Raw genomic sequence first — 22,842 nt, forward strand, 5'->3', positions numbered from 1 at the left:
AACTGAACAAAATTAGAAAAATAAAAGAGTAATTTAATTAATAGTCACATTAATGATTATGGACAATTATTGTTTATAGGAGAACAAAAAGATTGGCTCAGTTGTATACCTAAAAGATTAGTAATCACAAATATTAACTGCCATGTTATCAGGGACAGGGAAATGTATTCTGAAGAAAAAAATTATTGAACAAATCAGAAAAACTTTACTGTCATTTTTTTAAAAGGATTAAAAATTGTTTATTTTTGTTATCTTCTCAGATACTAGATATATTTCTGTTTGTTTTTATCATATAATCTTCAGAATATATTTCCCTCTCGCTGCGTTTTAAAAATAGTATCTTAGAGAAAAATTGTGATCTCTTAAATTTAGTTTTTGTTTACAAACAAAGATATAATGCTTGTTGAAACCAATGCGTGCTCAGGGTTTTTCTTTAGGCATGTGAACTGTATTCGGTGAATAAGGAGAATGAAAACTTCCGCAATTTCATTATTTTTGAAAGGGATGCAGGGGTGTATATTTTGAAAATTGACCCGGCTGAAGGGGTAAAAAAATAAAAAATTATGAGAAATGAAAACATTTTTTCCATTTTTCTCTCATCCTTGGTGAAAAACAAAACTAAAATAATGTGTGGGAGGGGGGATAATATAAATAAAAAATTTTGAAGCAGAGGTAAAAAATGAATCTTGTGCAGAGTATAACTATACACCCCTGAAGGGAAGTTACCCTCCCCTGGTTATAACTTATTTGTGTAATTAAATGTAAAGGGAATATGCTTGTTCATTGGTTATGTTTTTAATGAAATGTGATGTAAAACTAGAATTCATGATGATAATAAATATAAAATATAACTGTTTCATTACCTTTTATAAAGTAATTCTTTTATTTATGTAGTAATAATTTTTCAGAACATATTGGTAGCGACGCAGCTACCCTATAATTAATTGTTTAAAAATGGACGCAGATGAGGATGATTGGATCGGGGCTACTCAACAAATGATGCCCGCCACACAGGTATTATTAGGATTTCTAAAACTAGATTTATATCGCAGTAAGAGTTGCAATAACAAACTATATTTCTGGCAATGGTTCTAGAGGGATAAGACAATAGCCGATAAATTGATGTGTATCTCTAATGATGATACACAAAATTAGCCCTTCTGTAGATAACATCAGTGGTTGAATCGTTTGGACACTCAACAAATCAACCAATGAAAATTCAATAAAAGTCCCCAAAGTTGTTAAGCCAACGAAAAAGAAAACGTTGTTTTAAAACCTAGTGTAACAAACAGCCCAATGTCCCCTTCCTTCATGATTTCTATCCTTTACGAGAAGCCTCATCCCTAAACAAGTATAACAACATCCATAAAAGCGAAGCTCTGAAACGGTATGACAGACGAACATTAACTCTTGTAGAGTGCCAGAACTGTATATATAAAAATGAATATATAAGTTTTGACAAAATTTTAAGTAAATTTAATTTGTTGCAAAACTTCTTAAATACAGAATTTTGTTTAGAGACACACTGACATTTTAAGGACTTGATTATAGAGATTCGCTCAAAATATTTTACCTTATTGTAATAGGAATCAGTATTCCAAAAATCAGATCAATGGGATGATTTTATCTCATAAAAATTTGTTGTTAAAAAAGTAAAAAAATCAACATGTTTAAAATGGACGTACGGACATTCTGGTAACGATTGTAAAGTTGCTACGCTTTCTAAATCATACCTCACTACTACAGGAATCATCATGCAAAGATTAAAATCGATAGGACAATTCTAAGATGCCTAAATTAACGAAAAAAGCTATCCGTTACGGACGGACTGACCGACCCTAACTATTGAAAATCTTCGCTTAAAAAAAACCTCATCCTGTACTTATTTTAGATATTCGTTTTCTTAAAAAATGTTGTTTTATATTATAAGGTTAATTATATCTGCGGTGGGATCTGATTTTGGGGGGCTATTTTAGTAAATTCTGAGGTTAAGGAACGAATATTTATGCTAGATGTTAAACATGAGCGATGATGAAGACACTGAACCGGTACAAGTAAGTTTACTTATTTTTAGGTTTGTTAAGAAAAACCCTTCTATAATTATGGTTTGCCCGTTTTTCCGTCTGTAACGGATAAATCTTATCGCCAATTTAGTTATGTTACGACTTGTTAGAATCTCTATAATATTAATCAATCTCCTAGGCGTATATTCTGCATGGGATTCCCTGCCAAGGTGGGTGGGGAAAAAAATGAAAAATATGTGTGGATGGAGAAAAATGAAAAAATAAAGAGTAAATTAAGCCATATTTGTAATTTATTTATTCAAATAAATAAGAAAAGTTTAATTGACTGAATGCATTTAGGGGTGGGAAGGGATACTTCATTTACCCCCTTTCCTTGGCGAAAAAAAAAGACTAGGAGGGGGGGGGGGGGGAATGAAAACTATAATAGGATAGTTTCACGAAATGCATTTGAACTTAATTTAGTGAATTTTTTGCTTGTTAATGGGTTAAACTACATTTATATGGCATATATTTGAAAGAATTTAAATTTTCTACCACGTAGTTTTGAAAATATTAAGACTTGAAAATCGTCTTCTTGTGACATATGCAATTTAAAAAGACGATTTTCAAGTCTTGATATTTTAAAAACTACGTAGTAGAAAATTGAAATTCTTTCAAATATATGCCATATAAATGTAGTTTAACCAATTAACCAGGAAAAAATATGCGGTTCACTAAATTAAGTCCAAATGCCTTTCGTGAAACTACCCCTTTATCTTAGATTGGTGTGTTAGAAATCGAAGGAGTACAGCACAAGATATTTTCTGGACAATGTAAAATAGGTGATATACTTTTTAAATTGTTTTAGATTTAGTTAGTAATAACGCAATTCACTTTTTTAAAAAAATGATGCCAAGCATAAATAACAAGAGCACTGTGACTTTGCAATAGCTGTATTTCAAAGCTTGCGGAAAGCCATTTCAAAAGAATATTCGAGTTCTACAAATATTAAAAGCGTTTATTTAAAACAGCAGGAAACTAAATATTAATTCCTTTTATAGAAGCAGTGTTTTAGGTAATGCAAATGGAAACTTAAATAATTACATAAAAAAAACTAAAACCACTAATAGGAATAAAAAGCAATACATATGTTACAGATTTCACAAAGTTTTAAAAGCTTTTTACGTTAATTTTTTTCAGGGAGAGATAGATCATGCAACGTTTGCCTAACTCAACCATCTTTAAGTAGAGTGCATGCCATAATTGAGGTAATCAGTTTCTCAATTAATATATTAAAATCTTTTCTTTAATAATATCTATACTTTTATGGTATTTTCGTAAAGAAACTTCTTGTAACAAGCATTTAATGGGGTAATCATAGCAGTTCATCATATATAATCTAGTATCTTAAGATTGTTAGATAAGGTAAACTTTTTATACACATAAGAACTTTTGGATGTAATGTTTGGACTAAGCTAGTTTGAACCAACCAATAAATATTTGTCCAGGATACCCTTTGTTTTAAGCCAACAAACCACAAACTAAGATTTTTTTTATCCTGTTTAAAGAAAACTATTTTCATACTTGTCCCTATTTAATAAGAACCAGCTTGATTTTTTTTTATGATTTAGGGTGATAATGATGGGGTGACAGTATATGATTGTGGCTCAAGCAATGGAACTAGAAAACAAAATATTAAACTAAGAAAAGATATCAGGTAAAATTTGCCAAGTTTTATGATTTAAAAAAAATTTGGAATACTATAGATATTACTCAAATAAAAAAATGCCTTACAGTTACAACATTACTGATTGAAGGTTCTTAACATCACTTCCTCTCGTTCTCGAATAGTCCCCTCTCATCCATTTGTTATTTGTATCGGATGATAAAGATTAAAGATCCAGGCGGTTTCCCCCAAATCACATTTAGACCACAAACTCGTATTGAATAAAAAAACCTTTTAATGCTTGTTGTAGATTAATTAACTATTAGGGTTAGGATTTTTATTTTCATTAAAAAATTGGTTCATTGTTACATACATACAAGTAAACCTTAACTTTATATCTAGGTATAATCTAGCTGATGGCGAGATCATTAAACTTGGAGATGTGGAGATGAAATTTAAAATTGTACACAATGATCAACAGGTACAGTTATTATTTTTGTTAGCGCAGCTAATCTATAATTCAACAAATTGTCCTAATGATAATTTAGGGAGTGCGCTTTATATTTGAATAACCTTTTTACGGTTAATTCTTTCTTATTTGTCCAAGACTTAATCACTACAAATGTTGGCTTTGTTATACTAAAAGTTTAGTGCTTTGCTAATGTCTAAAGTATATTAAACATAGTTATTTTCTGTTTTTACACTTTATTTTTAATTTAAATTAAGTAATGTAGGTAATATATGATACCTAGATTAAGAAATTTGCCGAATCTCTTTTAGTTTTATTATCAACATCAATGCAAACAACTTGAGATCTAAAAATTATTTCAAAATCCTATTCAATAAAATGCTAGTACCCTAATATGTACTCCAGACTGACGAGAATGACAAGTCTAATGGTAGCGCATCAAGTCTCAAACAGGCATAGAAAACTTTAGATTTAAATGCATATATTTACAATTCTTTATAGTTTACTATCGGGTATGCCTCCTAGAGGCCTCTAGGGGCACTTAAGGAGGGGAGAGTCGAATTTGATAACCCAATTTATTATTTTAGATTTTAAAAGAAAAAGTAAAAAAGAAAATTTGGGGGGGAGGGTTAATTTTTTCTAGGGGCGATTTCTCTTGGGAGGGTGATGGTACCCTCTCCCAAATTAATTAAAACCTTCCTAGGACCTATGAGAAGCTGCCCTGTTAAGGAGAACCCGATCGGTTCAGCGGTTAGCGAGATGATTCGGTACAAACAGACAGACAGACATACAAACACACATCCTGTTACTTTATTATTAGGATAGAATGAGCTTTTCTCTAGGTAATAATTAAAAAATTGCGAAAAATAGCAATAACAATTCGTCATTGAATTAATTAATTTTAGGATTCTAATCCTATTATGAAGTCTTTAAGCACATAACTTTATGGGATTTTTGTAACTGGAATGGCCAGTCTTCCTTTACGCCTTGTTATTAAATATCTCTCTTATGATTAATTAAGGTTAAAAATGTAGGTTAATGTTATGGATTTCTATTAAAAGTCGGGGGAAAAATTAACAAAAAAATTTAGAACAATCCGTATTTGACATTCCTTAGTTTTCTATGCTGACAGGACGACGACATAATTTCCACAACAGTTAACGCAACCACAAACAGCCACAACTCCACAGCTGGCGAGACCAAGATAATATCAACAACAGCCATAAGCAATGCTTGCGTTAGCTCCCCGGAGAATGATGAAAACCGGCCGCCAGCGGCGAATTTTGTTCCCGAAACACCTGCTCAAGTTTTGGCGGGCAAAGGAAGGCGGCTGCTTGGTAGCGAAGAGGATTTTTTTGTTCCTGGATCCCAGAGTTCACCACTGCCTGGTGTTGGCAGGATAAAACATGATGTTGTGTTTAAGGTAATCATATTATAAAGATACTTTCTTCTACACTATATTTATAGTATCCGTTTAGGAAACTTTGTTGTCATTTCACGAAACATATTTTTAGTTAAAACAATGTTGAGAAATCTTTTCTTTTTTAAATTAAAATTAAAAATATACTAGTTGATCTACTCAACCCTCCAAAAAGAAAACCACCTCCAAAAAATATCTTACTCTTTCTTTTTCAGTGTAAAATAAAAAAAGAGTTGTCGAATTCACCGTCCCCCCCCCCCCCCCCCTCCCATAATTGGAGCTAGTAACAGGATCTCAGGAACCGTCCATCTGTTTGTTTGTCTGTTCTGAAGGATCTCGCTAACTGATGAACTGATATAGTTCTCCTGTACAGGGTAGCTCTTCATAGGTCCTGAGATGGGTTTTTAAAAGATGTCGCGTTTTTTCTCGACATTTTTTATGCTATGAATAACAAGAGCGGCATTCGCGAAATCTAAACAGAGTATACAACTATTTATTTAATTATTTCGCTTTTGTTGGTACAGCCTTTTTAAAAGAAAAACAAATTATCTTAAATCCATTTTTGCTGCATATTAATTAATATATCTTTTTAGAGCTATTAGACATTATACAAATGGCTAAAATAATAATTTTAAAATTTTGAATTCTAATGTTGTATACTCTGTTTAGATTTCGCGAATGTCGCGCTTATTATTCATAGCGTAAAAAATGTGGAGAAAAAACGCGGCATCTTTTAAAAACCCATCTCTGGGAAGGTTTATAACTTAAACTATTTGGGCCATTGGCATCTAACCTAGAAACAAAAATTACCCACTCCCCACCCCCCCAAAAAAAATACTTTTTAAAAACTAAAATTAAAATTTAAAATTGGGGTTGGTTGATGCCCCCCCCCCCCCTGCAAAAAAATCATTTTAAATATAAAATTGATTTGTAGAAATCAACCTTCCCACCTTCCTCCCTGAGGTGTCCACCAATGTACCTATTGATCTTTTTTTGGTTCTCTGAATTAATTTTTGATATTGTAGGTCCCGGACTCTCCCAACACCTCCAACCTGAGTGAGAGCTCCTTCCTGTTGAGCAGTCAACCTGTGTCCAACCTCCAGGCCTCCAACAGACCTACCAGACCTCTGTACTCCAAGTCAAAGATCGGATCTGTTACCACCATTGAAAATAATGAAAGCTCAGCTGCTAAAGATGGAGATGATGAAGAAACAGCTGATTTTGTTGAAGACACTGTCTGCAGTGGTGATTCTGTTTCAAGAGTTGGGGAAAGTCAATCTTTGCTTGACAATGCTGATGATGATGATGAACTATTTGATAATTCCTCACAAAACATAAGCACTGCATCTGATGATGATATATTAACAACTGACCATGAAGTATCAAATTCTGAAAAGCTGGAAGTTGACGGTAAAATGTCAGAAAGTGAGCTGATGATGCAACCTACTCAAGCACCCATAACTAAATTGCCATCCAATCATATGGATGACAAGACTCAAGCTGCATCGAAATTATCTGAATCAGAACTTATGGGAGCTTCAACACAAGCTATGTCAACCTCAAAGCTGCTGTCAGAATCACAGCTTATGGGCCTGCACACTCAAGCAGTCATGAGTATGTCGGAATCGCAGCTTATGGGCTTACAAACACAAGCAGTTATGAATAGTATGTCAGAATCCCAGCTGTATGCTACTGACACTCAATCAGCTTCACTATCCAAGCTCTCTGAATCAGAAATAATGGGTCTGCCAACTCAGGCACTTGTAAGTGGTATGTCAGAGTCACAATTGTATGCCACCGACACACAAGCTGTTTCAGCTTCAAGTAAGCTGTCAGAATCAGAGCTTATGTTTGCATCAACCCAAGCTGTGTCAGCTTCTTTTAAACTGTCAGAATCAGAACTGATGATTGCATCTACCCAAGCTGTCAATAAAAGTTCAAGAATATCCGACTCTTTACTTATGTCTGCTGAAACTCAAAACATCAGCAAATTTTCAGATTCACAATTAATGTCAGCAGACACACAATCTCCAGCTACCAGTCCTGTTGTAAATAAATCAAAAAATATGACAGAAGAATCATCCGAATCTAATCTTATGATGGCTCCAACTCAATTTATTCAACATGAAGATAAAACCTCTGTTTATGACCAGGAAACATGTCCTGTGGATGTAGATGTTACTAAGGAAACAGAAAATGAAAAGGATATTGATGAAACAGAAGAAGCTTTTGATAAAGACCATGACAGTGAAGATCTACTAAATGCAGACACACAATCCTTGACCTCTCAAAATGCAGAATCAGCAGAAATCATGCTTCTCAAAACACAATCTATTGAAAAAGAATCTGAAGAATTGCTCCCCAGTAGCAATGAAAAGATTGAAAGCTCCCCAAATTTATTTGATGCTGAACCAGGTGATTTACTTGATGATTTTGAAATTGAAACACCGCCATCCACTGCTAACAATTTTAAGGATGTACCAAAAGACGGCGAAGAAAATCAAGATGATGTTGATAGTGATAGCGAAATGATTATTGAGAGTTCACAAGATGTTGTTCAATGTAACAGATCACGTTTGATAAACAAAACTGCTTCAAGCCAACTAACTCTTGTTCCACCATCTCAAGATGAACTTAGTGAGGAGGAGATTAGGAATCCTGTTGAAGATGGATCTGATGTTTCTGAAACAGGGTCTGAAAATCTGATGGATGATCTTGAGGATGGAGATTTGACGGATGATGATCTTCAGGCATTGTTTGATAAGCAGCATCCAGGTAGTCAAAATTCCGAACTTTCCACTCAGACAACCAGCCAGACAACTAGCATTCAAGCAGGTTCTCAAAACAAAGGAAGTCAACAGTTAGATCATCCAACACCTAGTGACTCTCAGGAACAAGAACGACCTTCATCCGAAGTTATTCCAGCCTCACAAGTTGAAGAACCTGCCGTTGCTAGACTTGCCAGAACCACAACAAATTACTCCATAAAATCTATGGAAGAAACTAATCTAGATTATCAGAGTAGTCAGGAAAGTGATGTTGGATTTAAACAAACTTTAAGTGGTTTAATTGACAATCTAAATGTGACCAACGATGAAATTGAAGAAACTCTTGTTGAACAAAATGAAAGAACTGTAGTCAAGAACAAGAACACACACGTAACCACTAGCTTACCAACTTCAATGATTGAAACTCCAATTAAAACTCCAAAACGTCAATTTATGATGGAAAAGGGAGAAGAGGAAATTACCTCCCCAATTATTGCAAGAAATCAATCCTCACAATCATTGAAAGGACTCAATAATTCAGCTAATTCAAGCAATCATTCATCAAAAAAGATTACCAATATAAGTTCTCTTGTTGATCTTGATCCTGAAAGTGACTCTGAGTCATTAATAGATATGCCAGATATTGACCAAGAAACTCCAAATATTAATACTGCTGATAACAATGAAGAATTAGAAATTGGCCTTTCAACAATTGATAATGATAAAATCCAACAATCAAAAGAAAAAGCTTTAGTTGCTGAGTCATCTGAGGCAGAAAATGAATTAGCTGTGGTAAAAACTCCCCAAAGAAAAACAGTCCTGAAGCTATCCGAAATTGTTCTGAAGACACCTGTTGAAGCCAGGTTATGTGGAGAGGCCAGCAAGGCACAGGATTCCCCTATAAGGCGTCCAGAAAGTGGACCTTTCCTGCCGGATACACTAGTAAGTTAAGCATGTGTAGTATAACAATTTTGCATGAATCATATTGGACTTTAAGCTTACCTACTTTTTTTAACTTCTAAATAATTCATTGAATTAGAAATCTTGGTTTTAAACCTTTAAATACTTAAACTATTTTTAGCTGCAAAGATTTTTTGGGCAAAAAGTAGATTAAAACTAAGTACATTTTTTTTCCAAGCCACATTTAGTTTCAAATACCTCCTACAGGAATGGTTATTTAAAAACGTGAATAATAGTGCTGATAAAATGCAAAAAAAAGGTTTTAATGATATCTTTCAAGTATCCTCTGACTACTAGTCATTTGATTATTGTATAACGTATTTTGTCCGTCTGCCTGTCAGTAGTCTTCAAGGATTATTAAAGTTTGAATATTTAAAAATATACTTAAAGGGGATTATGCACGAACGAGATCAAGTGATTCTAACCACATTCCACCAGTGATTCTAAATTTTTTAAAAATTTGAAAATAATAGGGTCATGTTTGATATAGTTATACCAACTAAAAAAAAAGTTTAAATTACGAAAGTACACTAATAAAACAGTTTACATTATTACAAGTTACCATCCCTTTTTCTAAATTAATATTTTTCATTGAAAAAGTTTACTTTTGTGCCATAGCAGTTGGAACTCAACAAAACATTTGATGATATATAGCCAAAAAAAAATTAAATAAAACCATGGTGAAACTTATTTTTTTAATTTGATAAAACGATATTAAACATAAACCTAGTATATTCACCAAAAAAAAAACATTTTGTTTCACTGCTGGAATCACTTGCTCTTGTTCGTGCATACTCGTCTTTTATTCCGTTATTTACAAAAGTTTTTTCCCAGTTTTTGTGGTGAGTAGAGGGGTAAGGAGTTTTTCCTAAACCAGTAGAGAGCTGTTATCATCTAACTTGGGCTTTAATCATTTATACAGTTTTTTATAGGACAAAAAATATCGCTTTACTATAATTTAACCTTCTTAACATTGGCAGAATTTAATTATCAATATCTCATATTCTTCATTGACTAGGGGACATTTCGTATCAGGGTGTACAAAAATGCGTACATTTTTCAATTTAAATTGCACGGCTTGTGTTAATAGTAGAAAAATGTTATGCATACCGTTAGATTCGTCAAAAACTCTAGTTTCTGGAAATATATGTATCATATTTGTGTTCTTCAAAATTCAAAAACAAAATTCCTATTTTATTTTTAGACATATATGGATATTTTTTGTTTTAATTTCCCTATTTTTCGAGAGAGAAAAACGGCGACCAGCGACAAAGCATACACAAAGTAGGAAACCCTACTCTATTATCAAATCTAGCGGCTACTCCCCCTAGAGGCCTCTAGATGTGCTTGAGGGGAGGGGGAGGGGTTGATTTCGACAACCATATTTTTGTTTAGATTTAAAACAAAAAAGTTTTTTAAATTTTTAAGTCGACCACCCCCTAATTTTAATTTTATTTCTAAAAGGAGAACCATGTCGGTTCAGTGGTTAGCAAGATCTTTCAGTACAGACAGACACACACACAGACAGAGATATTTTTACTTTATTATTGAAATACATTTATTTGTTAGTTTTACTTTGCATGAGAATGTTTAAAATGTAGATTAGTTCATTAGTTTTTGTGTGCGTGAAACGTCTTGGATAACAATATTTGATCTATTTTAGGAATTACTTGGTGAAAAAGACATAGAAACCAATGATGAGGCTAAAAAGTTAGTTAAAAAGAATTTTACTTCTGCTGATGTTGAAGAAGAGAAAGAAGAAATCAGCCTTCCTGCCACTTTAGGAAGAGGCAAAAGAGTGAAGAAAGTTAACTCAAAATATGAAAATGAGGAGATTGATTCTCCCCCTTCCAAGAAAGCTGATGTGAAATCCCGAAGGGGCAGAAAAAGCGTGCCTGCCCACGAAAATGAAGAAAGTAAAATGGCAAAGGCACCAGGAAGGAGATCAAGATTAAGCCTAACTGCTCAACTAAATAACATTAATGAGTCAGTAGATACATCAGTAAATTCTTCTATTATCGATGAAACAAAAATTCTTGAGAAAACAGTTGATGGTGATAAATTGGTCAGGATAAGTCAAGACTCGGAAGTTCTGTTTCCAGGTATTTCATTTTTTACGTTGTCTGTCCGTTCTTAGGGTTAGGGGGGGGGGAGGGGGAGTGGTTGTGATTTCTTACTGCTTTTTAAGACACATTGCGGATTTTTTTGTGTAAAAAAATATCTTGCCATAGACTATCTAGTATACAACTTTCGGATCTACTGCAGTTCATGGTAAAATATTGCTGGTAACGATTGCTTCCTGTTTCCTGGCAATATTAGAAGATTCCTAGATCTAGCATAACAAGAAATATTTCTGGAGCTACCAATGTTTAACTTTCCTGGTTGCTGGCAATTTATGCATATTACTGGCCACTGGCATGTTTGAAATATTCCTGTTAAAAAGCAATGTTTCCCTTTTTAATTCCCTTTTATTACACTTACCCCACAATTAGAGGTTGATAAGATTCACTCTACTCGAAGTGGCTTTTTTGGCATGTTTGTCTGATGTGGTAGGGGGTGGGAGGGTAGTGGTGTTTCTCTGTACTAATTGGGGGAGTTAGGAAGGTATAAATTTTGCTCTGTTCTACAACAATTCAATTTCATAGTAAATTAAAATCCTTAAACTGATCAAATGTAAATAATGAATTAGAGAGAGAGGGGGTGGGGGTGAGACAAGACAAATATGATAAATATTCCTTATTTCTGATTTTTATCAACAGTTTATAATACAACGTTTACGTAGGCGTAAAAAGTAACAATATAAAAGTAGTCAGGAAAAACCTTAAAGGTAATAGGTCCTGGGAAGGTTTTTAACTATTTTAGTTGATTTGAGGGTATCATCAACAATCCTTCTAAGATAAACCGCCACAAGAAAAAAATATTATACTTTTTCGGTTTATCGAGATCCCTCTGTGCACACAGACAGTCAAACACACATACAAACGGACACGCTGTTACTTATAAATAAATATGAAACTCATTATGAAATTGTAACTTACTTTTCCTAAATATTTTGCTTTAAATTAAAATCCTTCGCTACTTTATATTGTAGATTAGAGCAGTTGCGCCCCTAGCATCATGAAGCTCCGTTTTTATTTATTTATTAAATTGGGCAGAAAATAGCTTAAACAATAGCCTACAATCATCATAGGACCTTGTGAAGCTTCTCTAAAATTAAGAACTCAATCGAATCAGTGGTTAGAGATATCTTAATTGAGAAACAAACAAATATTGCTATATTGTCAACCTTGCCTACTTGAGTTTACAAGCATAAAAAGGGGGCCAAAAGTATCAGAGATGCAGGACATAAATGTGCGTTTTAAATTTAAAAATGGGTAACCAATTAGTTTTATTGTCAAAAGGGAACTTTATCTTAACTCAATTACCCACCAATTAAAACCCCATATTTTATAAGACGAAATTAAGATTCAATTTACTAATTCGTAACAATAACGAGTATCTCTCCTCCGATTTTTAATTATTATAAAAATAAAGATACGGGATTGGTTGTGAGGTCGTTGGGATGCCATTCAAATTTTGGCGCGCAAGTGTTAAACCTTCTCTTCCCCCCCCCCCCCCCCCCCACCTAAACCATCAAACATGGCCGCGGCACTTTTTTATAATTAGGTTAGTTTAGGTTACAGGGGCTAGTATTAAGTTTTGCATTCAAAAGGCGCTCAAAATCGTTGGTTTTACTGTTTGATTTTAGAGTCTCACATAGAAAAAATTAATTTATTAATTAATATGATTAAAATTACGAATGTATCTCCCCTTTTTAATTTATTATAAAAATAAAGAGGAATGCCCAAATTTTGGCGCGAAAGTGGATATTAAGATAGAAACAGTTAGATTTAAAGGTAAAGATCCCACTCTCTTAAATCCTTCCCCTACCTCTATTAGAAATGCACATAAAATAATTGAAATCACTGTCCCTTATTAATTGTTGCTGTTTACCCCATAATAAATTGTGAAAAAGGGTATGGGGTAAAAACTCCTGTAAGCCAGTAATCTTCTGTCATTGCTGGTAACTTGTAAAATTTGCAGATTGCCAGCTAACAGGAACCTAGAATTTAGGGGAATTTGCGTGCTGCTGGATCCAGGAATCTTGTAATATTGCCAGGAACCAGGAAGCATTCGTTACCAGCAATATTTTACCATGAACTGCAGTAGATCCCAACTTTCTTGAACAGTCGCTCTGGTGGTCTTGCTACATTTCATATATGTGAAAAGAATTCGTAATTCGTTGATTGAATCATGATTTCCGTCCCCCCACATTTTTTTCTCCTTTGGCAACCGATAATCTACTCATTAACTTGCCTTGTTCTTTTGTCTCTCTATGATTTTTGTGCTTCGATACTTTTGGATGGTTTCCCCTTATTTTATACACTAGTTACAGTATTATTCTCATCTTACTTCAAGAGTATGTAAATATTAACTAACTAGAGTTTGCTCGATATAACTATCTCCCTATTGGCTAGTTTTCTATATGCATATGTATCTATTTCTCAATAAATCTATTTTCCTCACCTGGCATTACTATTTAAAAAAAGTAAATATTTAATAATATAAATGATTTTAAAAAGATTTTTTAAATTATATTTTTTTCTTTACATTACCATCACCAAAGGGTTAATATGACTACAATTTTAGTTTAATATTTGAACACACAAAGTGTCGCCACAATCGAATTCTTAAAACAGAGTTTTCTTAAATTTATTATATTATAAATTTAAATTTTCTTTTTCATGATTAGAAATTAAATACTTCAATATAATGTAAATAGCAACATGAAATGAAAAAAAATTAATTTATTTTTAATAAAGTAAAATAATGGGTCTTATCGTTCTGGCCAATGAGAGTTTATTATGGATTATTGGAGCACTATAAGTTTTAAACATATATTCCTTGGAAGACTTGAGCTCATTTATAGACATTTATTTCCTATATAGATCTGACATGGATCTTGAAGCAAATAAGCAGGCCGTTTTGTACATGTTAAAAATTGGAAGATTTCATTAAATAAAAGTTATCGCAAATATACTTAGTAATTAAAGAGCTAATGTCCTTCAGGTGCCTCTAATGCTATTTTTTTTTTGGGGGGGGGGGGAAGAAAATCAGCAAATCTACATTTTTTATTTTACTTAATGTAGGTATAAAGTTTAATCAAAAATTAAATTTGGGTGTGCTAAAATTTCCCTTAAAATGTCATGACTGCTAGTGTTTCATAGTGGCTATAAGGTATATTAGCATACAAAAATTGAAATGTATGTTTTATTTGGCAAACGTCAAACGGAGGGTTATCATTTAAATTTTAATATTTTTGAGTCTTAAAACTTTTAACATATTTAGTTTCCAGTCGAGTTGTTCTATGGGGTTTAACGTTTAGAGTGTATTTTAGGGGTGTATATTCTACATGGGATCCCCGGCTCAGGGGGGGGGGGGGGAATAAAAAATAAGTGGTTGGAGGGAAAAAAATGTAAAAATTAAGAAAACTGAAAACATTTTTTCCATTTCCCCCCCTCCTTGGTGAAAAAAACTAAAAAAATGTGTGGTAGGAGGGAAAAAATAAATATAATATGGAGTTCTTTAAATATTTTTCCATTTTCCCCCCTACTTGGAGAGAAAAAACTAGAGGGGAAAAAAAATAAAAAAATTTGTCGCCGGGGAAAAAAAATAAATCTTGTGCAGAATATTCACCCCTGGTGTATTTTAAGAAGCAAATCAACTTTATAATAATACTAGCGGCTACGCCGTCGCCCCTACAGGACTTTAGGGGCATATAAGTGAAGGAAGGGGAGGGGAGGAGTCGACTTCTAATTTATTTTTTTCTAAAAGTTGTTGAAGGAGTCTTTTTACATAAGAGCAATTTCCCTCGGGGGGGGGGGGGGGAGGTGGTACCCTTCCCTAACAATAACATAGTTATAGACCTTCCCTGGACCATATTGGTTCAACGGTTGACTATATCTTAAGCTACACACAGACATACATTCTGTTAATTTTAAATAAGAATTTTACTTTTAGGTGACAAAGGGGACCCAGAGATTGCATTAGGTTTAACACAAATAGCTCCTAAAGATAATGCAACTTCAAAACCTTCAACTCCAGTACTCACTGATTCAAAAGCAAAGAAGAAAGAAGACCTAAAAAATCTTGATGATTTGATTGAACAAGAAATTATTGAAGATCTTCCGTTAAGTAAAAGGCAGGGATATTGCGTTGTCAATTAATGGATCAAAGTTTTCTTTAAAACTAAATTCAGTACTTTTAAGGTCTTACATTGATTTTTAGATTTGGGGTTGTGGGGGACGGAAAGGGCCTCGGCGATAATTTAAAGTAACTTCAGGCCTAAAATAGTTTAATCCCAAGGTTTGGTCCATGGAACACCTAATTGTATTAACTCCCCCCCACACATACAGATGGAAGGGGGCAGCTTCTATCCGAAATAAACTCCTTCTATCCCTCTAGCTCTCAAGGCTATAAGGAATATAAATGTCTTGTTGTATTGAAAGAGGGCTCATGTTTATGATCATTTTCTTTACAGTACTGGGCAGTGCAGTAATTTCATGTCCTGTTTTAATTCACTTACTTAACGCTTCATCCCTGATTGATAGGTCAAGAAGAAAGAGTGGAAGAAAATCTGCTGAAGCTAAATCACCAGGTTCTAAATCTTCAAGAGAAAGTTCTGCAAGTAACACTGAAGCTGACACCAAAAGCAGACCTTCTTCTAGACAATCTAGTTCTGATGTTTTAGATAGAATAAACAAGGATGGAAAAGTTGTAAACAAGAGAAATTCCTTGAAAGAAGTTAAAGTTGACCTCATGAATTGTCATTTTAATCAGAGTGATACTCTTCTAAACAAAGAAAATGGAAAAGAAAGTATGAATAACGATTTAGACAACACTAAATCAAATGATAACAATGAGATAGAAAACAGCAAAATTGATGTTGATGAAGAAAATTCAACCAAAAAAAAAAGTGATAGAAGATCAAATTCAAGAAGTAATAACCAAATTGAAGATACAACAACAATAATAAATGAAAATGATACAGAAAATAAAGTTGCTGAGAAAACTATTACCAAAAGGGGAAGAAAAAGAAATACTTCTAGCAACCAAACTGATGTAGAAACAAATGAAAACTCAACTAAAAATGCTAACATTAGTGATACAGCTCAAGTAGTTAGCCGCAGAAGAGGCAGAAGCAAAGATGAAGATCAAGAAACACACAAAAAGATCGATAGCGAAAAAACAACAGAAGATGCTCCTAAAAGAAGGGGAAGGCCCAAAAAAGATGATAGTGTTGAAACTGTAACATCTGAAACAGTAAATAAACAAGAAAAGCAACCGGACAAAGTAACAAAAACCAAAAGATTTAGTTTTGCCAAGGTCGATGAAAACATTGTTACTGAAGATAAAAAGGAAACTAAAGCTGATGATAATAATGTCATCAAAGAAAACATAGATGGAAACAAAAAATTGGATAGCAGTGAATTAAGGATTATCCCAGAATCAGCTAAACCTACTGCAAAAAGAAAACCTAGAGGTCGACCATCAACAAAATCAAATGCTTCAATTAAGTCAGAATCAGAAGCAGTAGATAATTCAGAAAATAACACTAAAGATTTAACCAACAATGAAGAAGAAAATGCTCTACCAACAAGGAGAGGAAGAAAAACTGTTGTTAAGGACGAAGACATTAAAGATGAAATTAAAAATGAGCAAGACAACACAGATACAGAATCAACATTTTCAAATAGCACAGCCAAAGGTAAACGTGGGAGAAAGTTGACAGTTAAAAAAGAAGATTTGAACAATGAGGATATAGACCAAAACTCTACAGAACTCCAAGAAGAAAATTTTGCTGAAATTAAAACTAACAGAAGAGGAAGAAAAACTGCATTAAAAGCAGAAATTATTGAAAATGAAGTTGTTGATTCTAATTCAACAGATATTAAAGAAGAAGAACCAGTAAAAACTGCTCGAAGAGGCAGAAAAGCTGCCATAAAAAAAGAAGTTATTGAAAATGAAACCTCTGAGACAGTCAATACTGAAAATGATACAACTGAAGATGCCATAAAAACTACTGGAAGAAAAGGAAGAAGAGCTGCAATTAAAAAGGAAGATGAAACAATTATAGAAAATAATTCTACTTCAATCGAGATTGAACAACCACCTGCTACAACAGCAAATAGAAAAGGTAGAAAAGCTGCTATTAAACCTGAACCAGAAGTTGAATCAACAGAAGTAAAGGAGATGTTAGATGTGGCTGCAACTGCTCCACGCAGAGGTAGGCGGACTTCTAACATCAAGAAAGAAGAATGGACCACTGAACCAAGTGCAAGTGAGCCACGTAGAAAGCGCACAACCATAGAAGCCAACATAGAAACTAACACGCCAACTGATAATAATACTAAAAGACATAAATCAGGCAGAAGGGATGGATCAAATGAATCAGTCCAAAGCACAAGATCTTCCAGGTAAATTGTTTAAGGCAAAGCTTTTGTATTAACTTGATTTTAAAAATTTGCATAGAATAAATAAATTTCGAAAAGCTAAGTATTTCTACATTCATGGTCGGTCCGATCTTTAATAACAGTGTCAGTGTCAATTAAAACCTTTCATAAGTGGGGGACTTCAGACTAGTCTCAAAAGTTTTATACCTAGTGATCACATTCATTATTGTCAATTCTTAATTAGGTTGTATATCCATTTATTGTCAATTATCTTATTATTAATATCCTTTTTTGTCAGTGTCTGTATCTCTGTTTTGAAATATATTTTATATTTAGATCATCAGCAAAGAATTTAAAGATAAAAGAGGAAGAATCAACTAAAAGTTCAGATTTGAAACGCAAAATAAAAACTTCGTCATCGAGTAGCTCCAGTGGAGGAAAAGTTAGAAAAGGCTCAAGAACTGATTCAGGAAATCATCCTTTAATAATTTTAATAATTAGGAAATTTTTAAAGCCGTTATAGTCGCAAATGCTTAATCTAATAAAGAGAGGAGTAGGTAGCGCTAAAAATCCGTAAAGGTTTGAGGTTTTAAGGCTTAAAAATAGTAGTAGAACGATAATATTAACTAAATATATGTATTTCTTATTGAAAAGAAGTATAGACAAAAAAAATTAAGTCAACATAAATTTTTATCGTTCTACTAATGTTTTTAACTTTAAACTCACAACCTTTACGGATTTTTAGCGCAACCTACTCCTCCCTTTATTAAAAAAATTATTTTTTATTCTTTATAGATGAGTAGCATCTCTATAGGTATATTCTGCCCTCACTCGCTTCTTATAACTTCTTCTTGACACCGCTATTTTAGTGTCAATGAGTTTTTTAAATTTTTTACTATTGTTGGCAATCCGGATCCGGAATCCGCCCAATTTTTGGCTGATTTTGGAATCCGGATTCGGAATCCGTTTTTTAATAGCGGATTCCGGATTCTTATTTGGTAGGCTAAAATTAGCGTCTTGAGTTTTTTCTTTCAACTCCTCCTCTTTAAAGGCAAAGATTTTCATCATTATATATAATATCTTTTAAAATCTGGTTCGATTCTCGGAAGTGAATTATAGAGAACACCAAGAACATTGATTTTTAGGACATATGTAGCACCTAATTTTTAAAAAATGTGTTGAAATCCTTAAAAAATATTGCTAGAATCCGGAATCCGCAAGGAATCCGCCACTTTTTTTGACGGATTCTTTAAGAATCCGAAATCCGAATCCGGCCCAAAAATTCGACGGATTGCCATCAGTGTACAAACATTTGTAATATTTTAACACTTCTGTATTCTTCCAACTTCCCAGTAGGGAGAGAACAAGGAAAATTAAATTAATTATTCTCTATTTTTTTAAGAATATGTTATCCACTAACATATAGATTTTAAGAACATACATATACGCGTAGATATCTATGACCGTTTTTGGTATTGTTTAATGTTTATATGCAAATAATAAAAGGATGAATTTTAGATTGTTCCCCCTGCAGTAACTCACGGATAATGGATACAACTTCTACAGGAAAATTGCAATTATTTAGATTTCAGGGGAAAGGGAAAATAAATATGAATGTATTATGTCCAGCTTGAGTAGCGAATTAACAACAAACTTTACAGTAAAAAGGTTTTTGTCTGTAGCAAAATATCCCCAAAATTAGCGATACCTTTAGTTTGTGCTTTTTAAGAAAGCTTAATACATGACATAAGACAGTTTTAGGCTATTTTCCAAAAAAGTAACTACTCAAATGCATATGTTAGATTTAACTTCAACAAAGTATTGGTTTAGAAAATAATAAGTTGTGCTAACACAAGCTTTTAGAACAAATAATTTGATAAAAAATTTGTATGGTTGTGTGTCTGAATTTTAGTGAATTGTCTATTTTTATGTTCTGTTCCAGTATGGCTTCGAAACCGATTAATATCAGCTGGATTAGAAACGGTCCTAAGCCAAAATAAAATCATATATAACCCAGTATTAATTACATGCAATTTTCCATGAATATTATAATAAAAATAATAAAATCAATACCTACCAGTTTTGTTAGCCTGGACCTTCGGCTCCTCTGAGCTAACAAAATTGATTTAATCTTAAGATTTTTCATTTTCATATCTGCGGAAAGCTGTCTATAATACGATAAGATTAATAACTAAGCAAATTAAATAATTCAATGAACCTGACAGGATCTCCAAGTTTACGCCGAGCTGCGCATAAAACGTATAAAGTTATGTTCACTGGATATGAGGATGAGAAGGAATGCAAGATTGTTAAAGATTTAGGTATAACATAATTATACCTATTTATTTTATTATTTACTATTGGTTGTGCCCAAGGCTTCCTGGGACATGATCTGTTCGGCTGTTATCGATAACTTAATTTCCAGACAAAAAAATATTCACTCTATATAATAGGAGAAATGTTCACCCCAAATTATGAAATCATCCGTTCTTTACATTGAAATAACTGGTTGAAAGGTTTGGGACACTGCTGGTTTGTACAACCCGATAAAGATTTAGTAAAATTTCCCTAAGATTTAAGTATGAAAATGGGAGAAAGTTTATTTAAAACTTTAGTGAACAGTATAATTTTCAGTCCAAACCCGCCCCTTCCAATATGTTATATATCATGTTTTGGAGTATCTATTTTTGGGTAAAAACTTTCAATTAAACTGGTAATGGGTAAAAAAGATATATCATATTATTTATAATTTTGAAAATCTTAGGAGGACAAGTAGTAGAAGAGAACGAGGTACAAGACTGTAATGTGTTGGTCACTGATAAGGCAGGATAAAGTGATAATCAATAGGAGTAAGAACTCTGCAACTTTAATTATTTTACATATTATTTGGAGTTTATGGGGGGAGATATTTAACAAAATTGAGCTATGGCAAAAGAGAAGAATGCATGAACGAGAGCAAGTGATTCTAAGAACCTTCCAGTAGTGATTCTAAATGTTATTTGGTTAATATACTAGGGTTATGTTTAATATCGTTATCAATTTTTAAGAAATATGTTTCACCTTGGTTTTATATGAAAAAATCTTTGAAATGTTACGCATTTATTGACTATATATCATCAAAGTTTTGTTGAGTTCAAACTGCTGTGACACAAAAGTAAACTTTTTTGATGAAAATGTTAACTTAGAAAATCGAGATGGTAACTTGTAGGTAATACTTATTGTAAAACAGTTTTATCAGTGTACTTTCGTTATTTACAGCATTTGATTAAGTTTTGGCGTGTAATTTTATTTGAACCTTTGAGCTCAACAAAACATTCTATGATATTTCATCAAAATATGCTTAACATTTAAAAGTTTTATTCATAGAAAACCATGGTGAAACTTAATTTTGTTAGTTGGCAAAACTATCAAACATAACCATACAAAAAAATATTTAGATTCACGACTGGAAGGTGTTCAGAATCACATGCTCTCGTTCATGCATTGTCCCCTATAAAATTTTTGGAGAAAGAAGCGCATAACTTTTATTTTTTCGACACCTTTTCTAGGCTAAAGGCAAAATGGATTAAAAGTTGCGCAATTCTTTATAAATAGATAATGGGGCAGATAAAGTGAATATTACCAAAGAATTTTACAGTCCTTCTGTAATTACGGGGAATTTGATTATATACTTGTTTGATAAAGGCATAGAATACTTACTATTAATTTATTATCCTTTATCCCGGCAACTTAGGTGAGACGAACAGTGAAGTTTCTGTGCATGTTGGGAAGGGGGACACCTATTGTCTCTCCCGCATGGATAAGTGAAAGCAGAAAACAAGGTATGTGCATTTTTATATCATAATCTTTGTGACCTTTTCCATCATTAAAAAAAAATTATTTTTGTGCCTGTCACACTCTTTGAAATTTGGCATATTTTAGCATTTTCCACACGGTTTAGGGATTTATGCTTTAAAAATTCAGTGAAATTAAGAATTTTATGCGCCGATTGAGCATCTCTAATCACCATTCCTGAATAGTATGTAATACTATTACTTTAGCTGATTGTTGGAAAAACAATAACTGTCTGAATATTTGGGATCAGTACATGACTTTTTTTTAGGAAGTTTTGTGAACCCCATTTCTTACATAATCGAAGACAGGGAAATGGAGAGGAAGTTTGGTATGAAGCTTGACAGCACATTCGAACTTGTCACCATCAGGGGACCCCTCCTATCTGGCATGACATTCTATGTCACTAAAAAGGTCAGTTATTATACATTTTTATCATTAATCAATCAATCCTAACAAAAATAAATTCCCCTCTCCATTGTTTTTAAATTATTTCAAAGTAAGGGGGGGGGGGGTAGGTCTATGCTCGCTAGAAACTTTGAGAGAAAACGTCTAATGTTTTTATTCTTAGGTAAAACCAACCCCTGATCAATTTAAAGAAATCATCGAATGTGCCGGGGGCACCTATCTAACCTCCCCGCCAACCTCTGGTGACGACCCCAAGACCTATGTAATCTCCTGTGTTGAGGACAAAGGGGTGGCTGACCGGCTAAAGAAGGCTGGCTGCAAAGTTATGGATAAAGAGTTTATTCTCACAGGACTGTTTAAATATTCTTTAGATTACAAATTAACTTTATAAATGTATTTTTTCACTTTGGGTTTAAAGTAATACAAAAATTGAAAAATAGATTGATTTTTTTTAATAGTAAGGCATGTTTTTGTTTATTATTTTTTCGTATATCTGATTCATTGTTCTAGATAATGTAATATATTTTTTTATGTGTAGTGTGTAATGAAATATTTACTACCTATGGAATTAAACTTATTAAATGTATGCAGGGTTGTCATTTTGGGCGGGCGCTTTTGGGCGGGCAGTTTTGGGCGGGCGGTTTTGGGCCGCCCAATATAAGGTCCTTTTGGGCAGTTTTGGCCACCCCCCTTTTAGGGGGAGAGAAAAAGGGGAGGGGGTTAAAAAAGAGGGGGGGCGGGCCTATTTTTTGGGTGATATCCTTATACTAAAGTAACAGGATGTGTGTCTGTTTGTTTGTTTGATCGGTTTCGCTAACCGCTGAA

General features: G+C 33.3%; 2 protein-coding genes across 4 annotated transcripts in view; both read left to right on the forward strand.

Moving 5' to 3' along the window:
• Nup205 (nuclear pore complex protein Nup205) overlaps positions 1-910 on the forward strand; it is a 30,376-nt gene extending 29,466 nt beyond the window's left edge. The window contains exons 44-45 of one of the 3 annotated variants that reach the window (XR_013876798.1): positions 78-164; positions 304-910. Coding sequence is in view for 2 of the 3 variants with exons in the window: in XM_080150802.1 (XP_080006928.1) it covers positions 78-113 (36 nt within the window). In the remaining variant the exon portion in view is untranslated. Of the gene's footprint in view, positions 1-77 lie in introns of all 3 variants that reach the window. The other 2 variants (XM_080150802.1, XM_080150801.1) reach the window with 2 other exon arrangements.
• On the forward strand, positions 898-22,446 carry LOC145311811 (uncharacterized). Its single transcript, XM_080150800.1, has 19 exons — positions 898-1,014; positions 2,013-2,054; positions 2,785-2,845; positions 3,204-3,271; positions 3,635-3,720; positions 4,072-4,150; positions 4,544-4,591; positions 5,271-5,561; positions 6,584-9,268; positions 10,950-11,388; positions 15,347-15,527; positions 15,937-17,802; positions 18,115-18,246; positions 19,295-19,340; positions 20,000-20,099; positions 20,543-20,601; positions 21,512-21,599; positions 21,881-22,023; positions 22,181-22,446. The coding sequence occupies exons 1-19, from the start codon at positions 955-957 to the stop codon at positions 22,406-22,408; spliced, it is 6,702 nt and encodes a 2,233-aa protein (XP_080006926.1). The 5' UTR covers positions 898-954; the 3' UTR covers positions 22,409-22,446.
• The last annotated feature ends 396 nt before the right edge of the window (positions 22,447-22,842 follow it).

This window comes from Acartia tonsa, chromosome 2 (genome assembly GCF_053477335.1).
Source record: "Acartia tonsa isolate MP-2025a chromosome 2, ASM5347733v1, whole genome shotgun sequence".
Classification (NCBI taxonomy): Eukaryota; Metazoa; Arthropoda; class Copepoda; order Calanoida; family Acartiidae; genus Acartia; species Acartia tonsa.

What these genes read in the sequence shown, in the direction of transcription:
- LOC145311811 (XM_080150800.1), top strand. Translation starts at nt 955, where the DNA reads ATGGACGCAGATGAGGATGATTGGATCGGGGCTACTCAACAAATGATG. An exon ending in AAGACACTGAACCGGTACAA is followed by an intron (nt 2,055 to 2,784) that starts GTAAGTTTACTT and finishes CCTTTATCTTAG; the next exon opens with ATTGGTGTGTTAGAAATCGA. An exon ending in TTCTGGACAATGTAAAATAG is followed by an intron (nt 2,846 to 3,203) that starts GTGATATACTTT and finishes AATTTTTTTCAG; the next exon opens with GGAGAGATAGATCATGCAAC.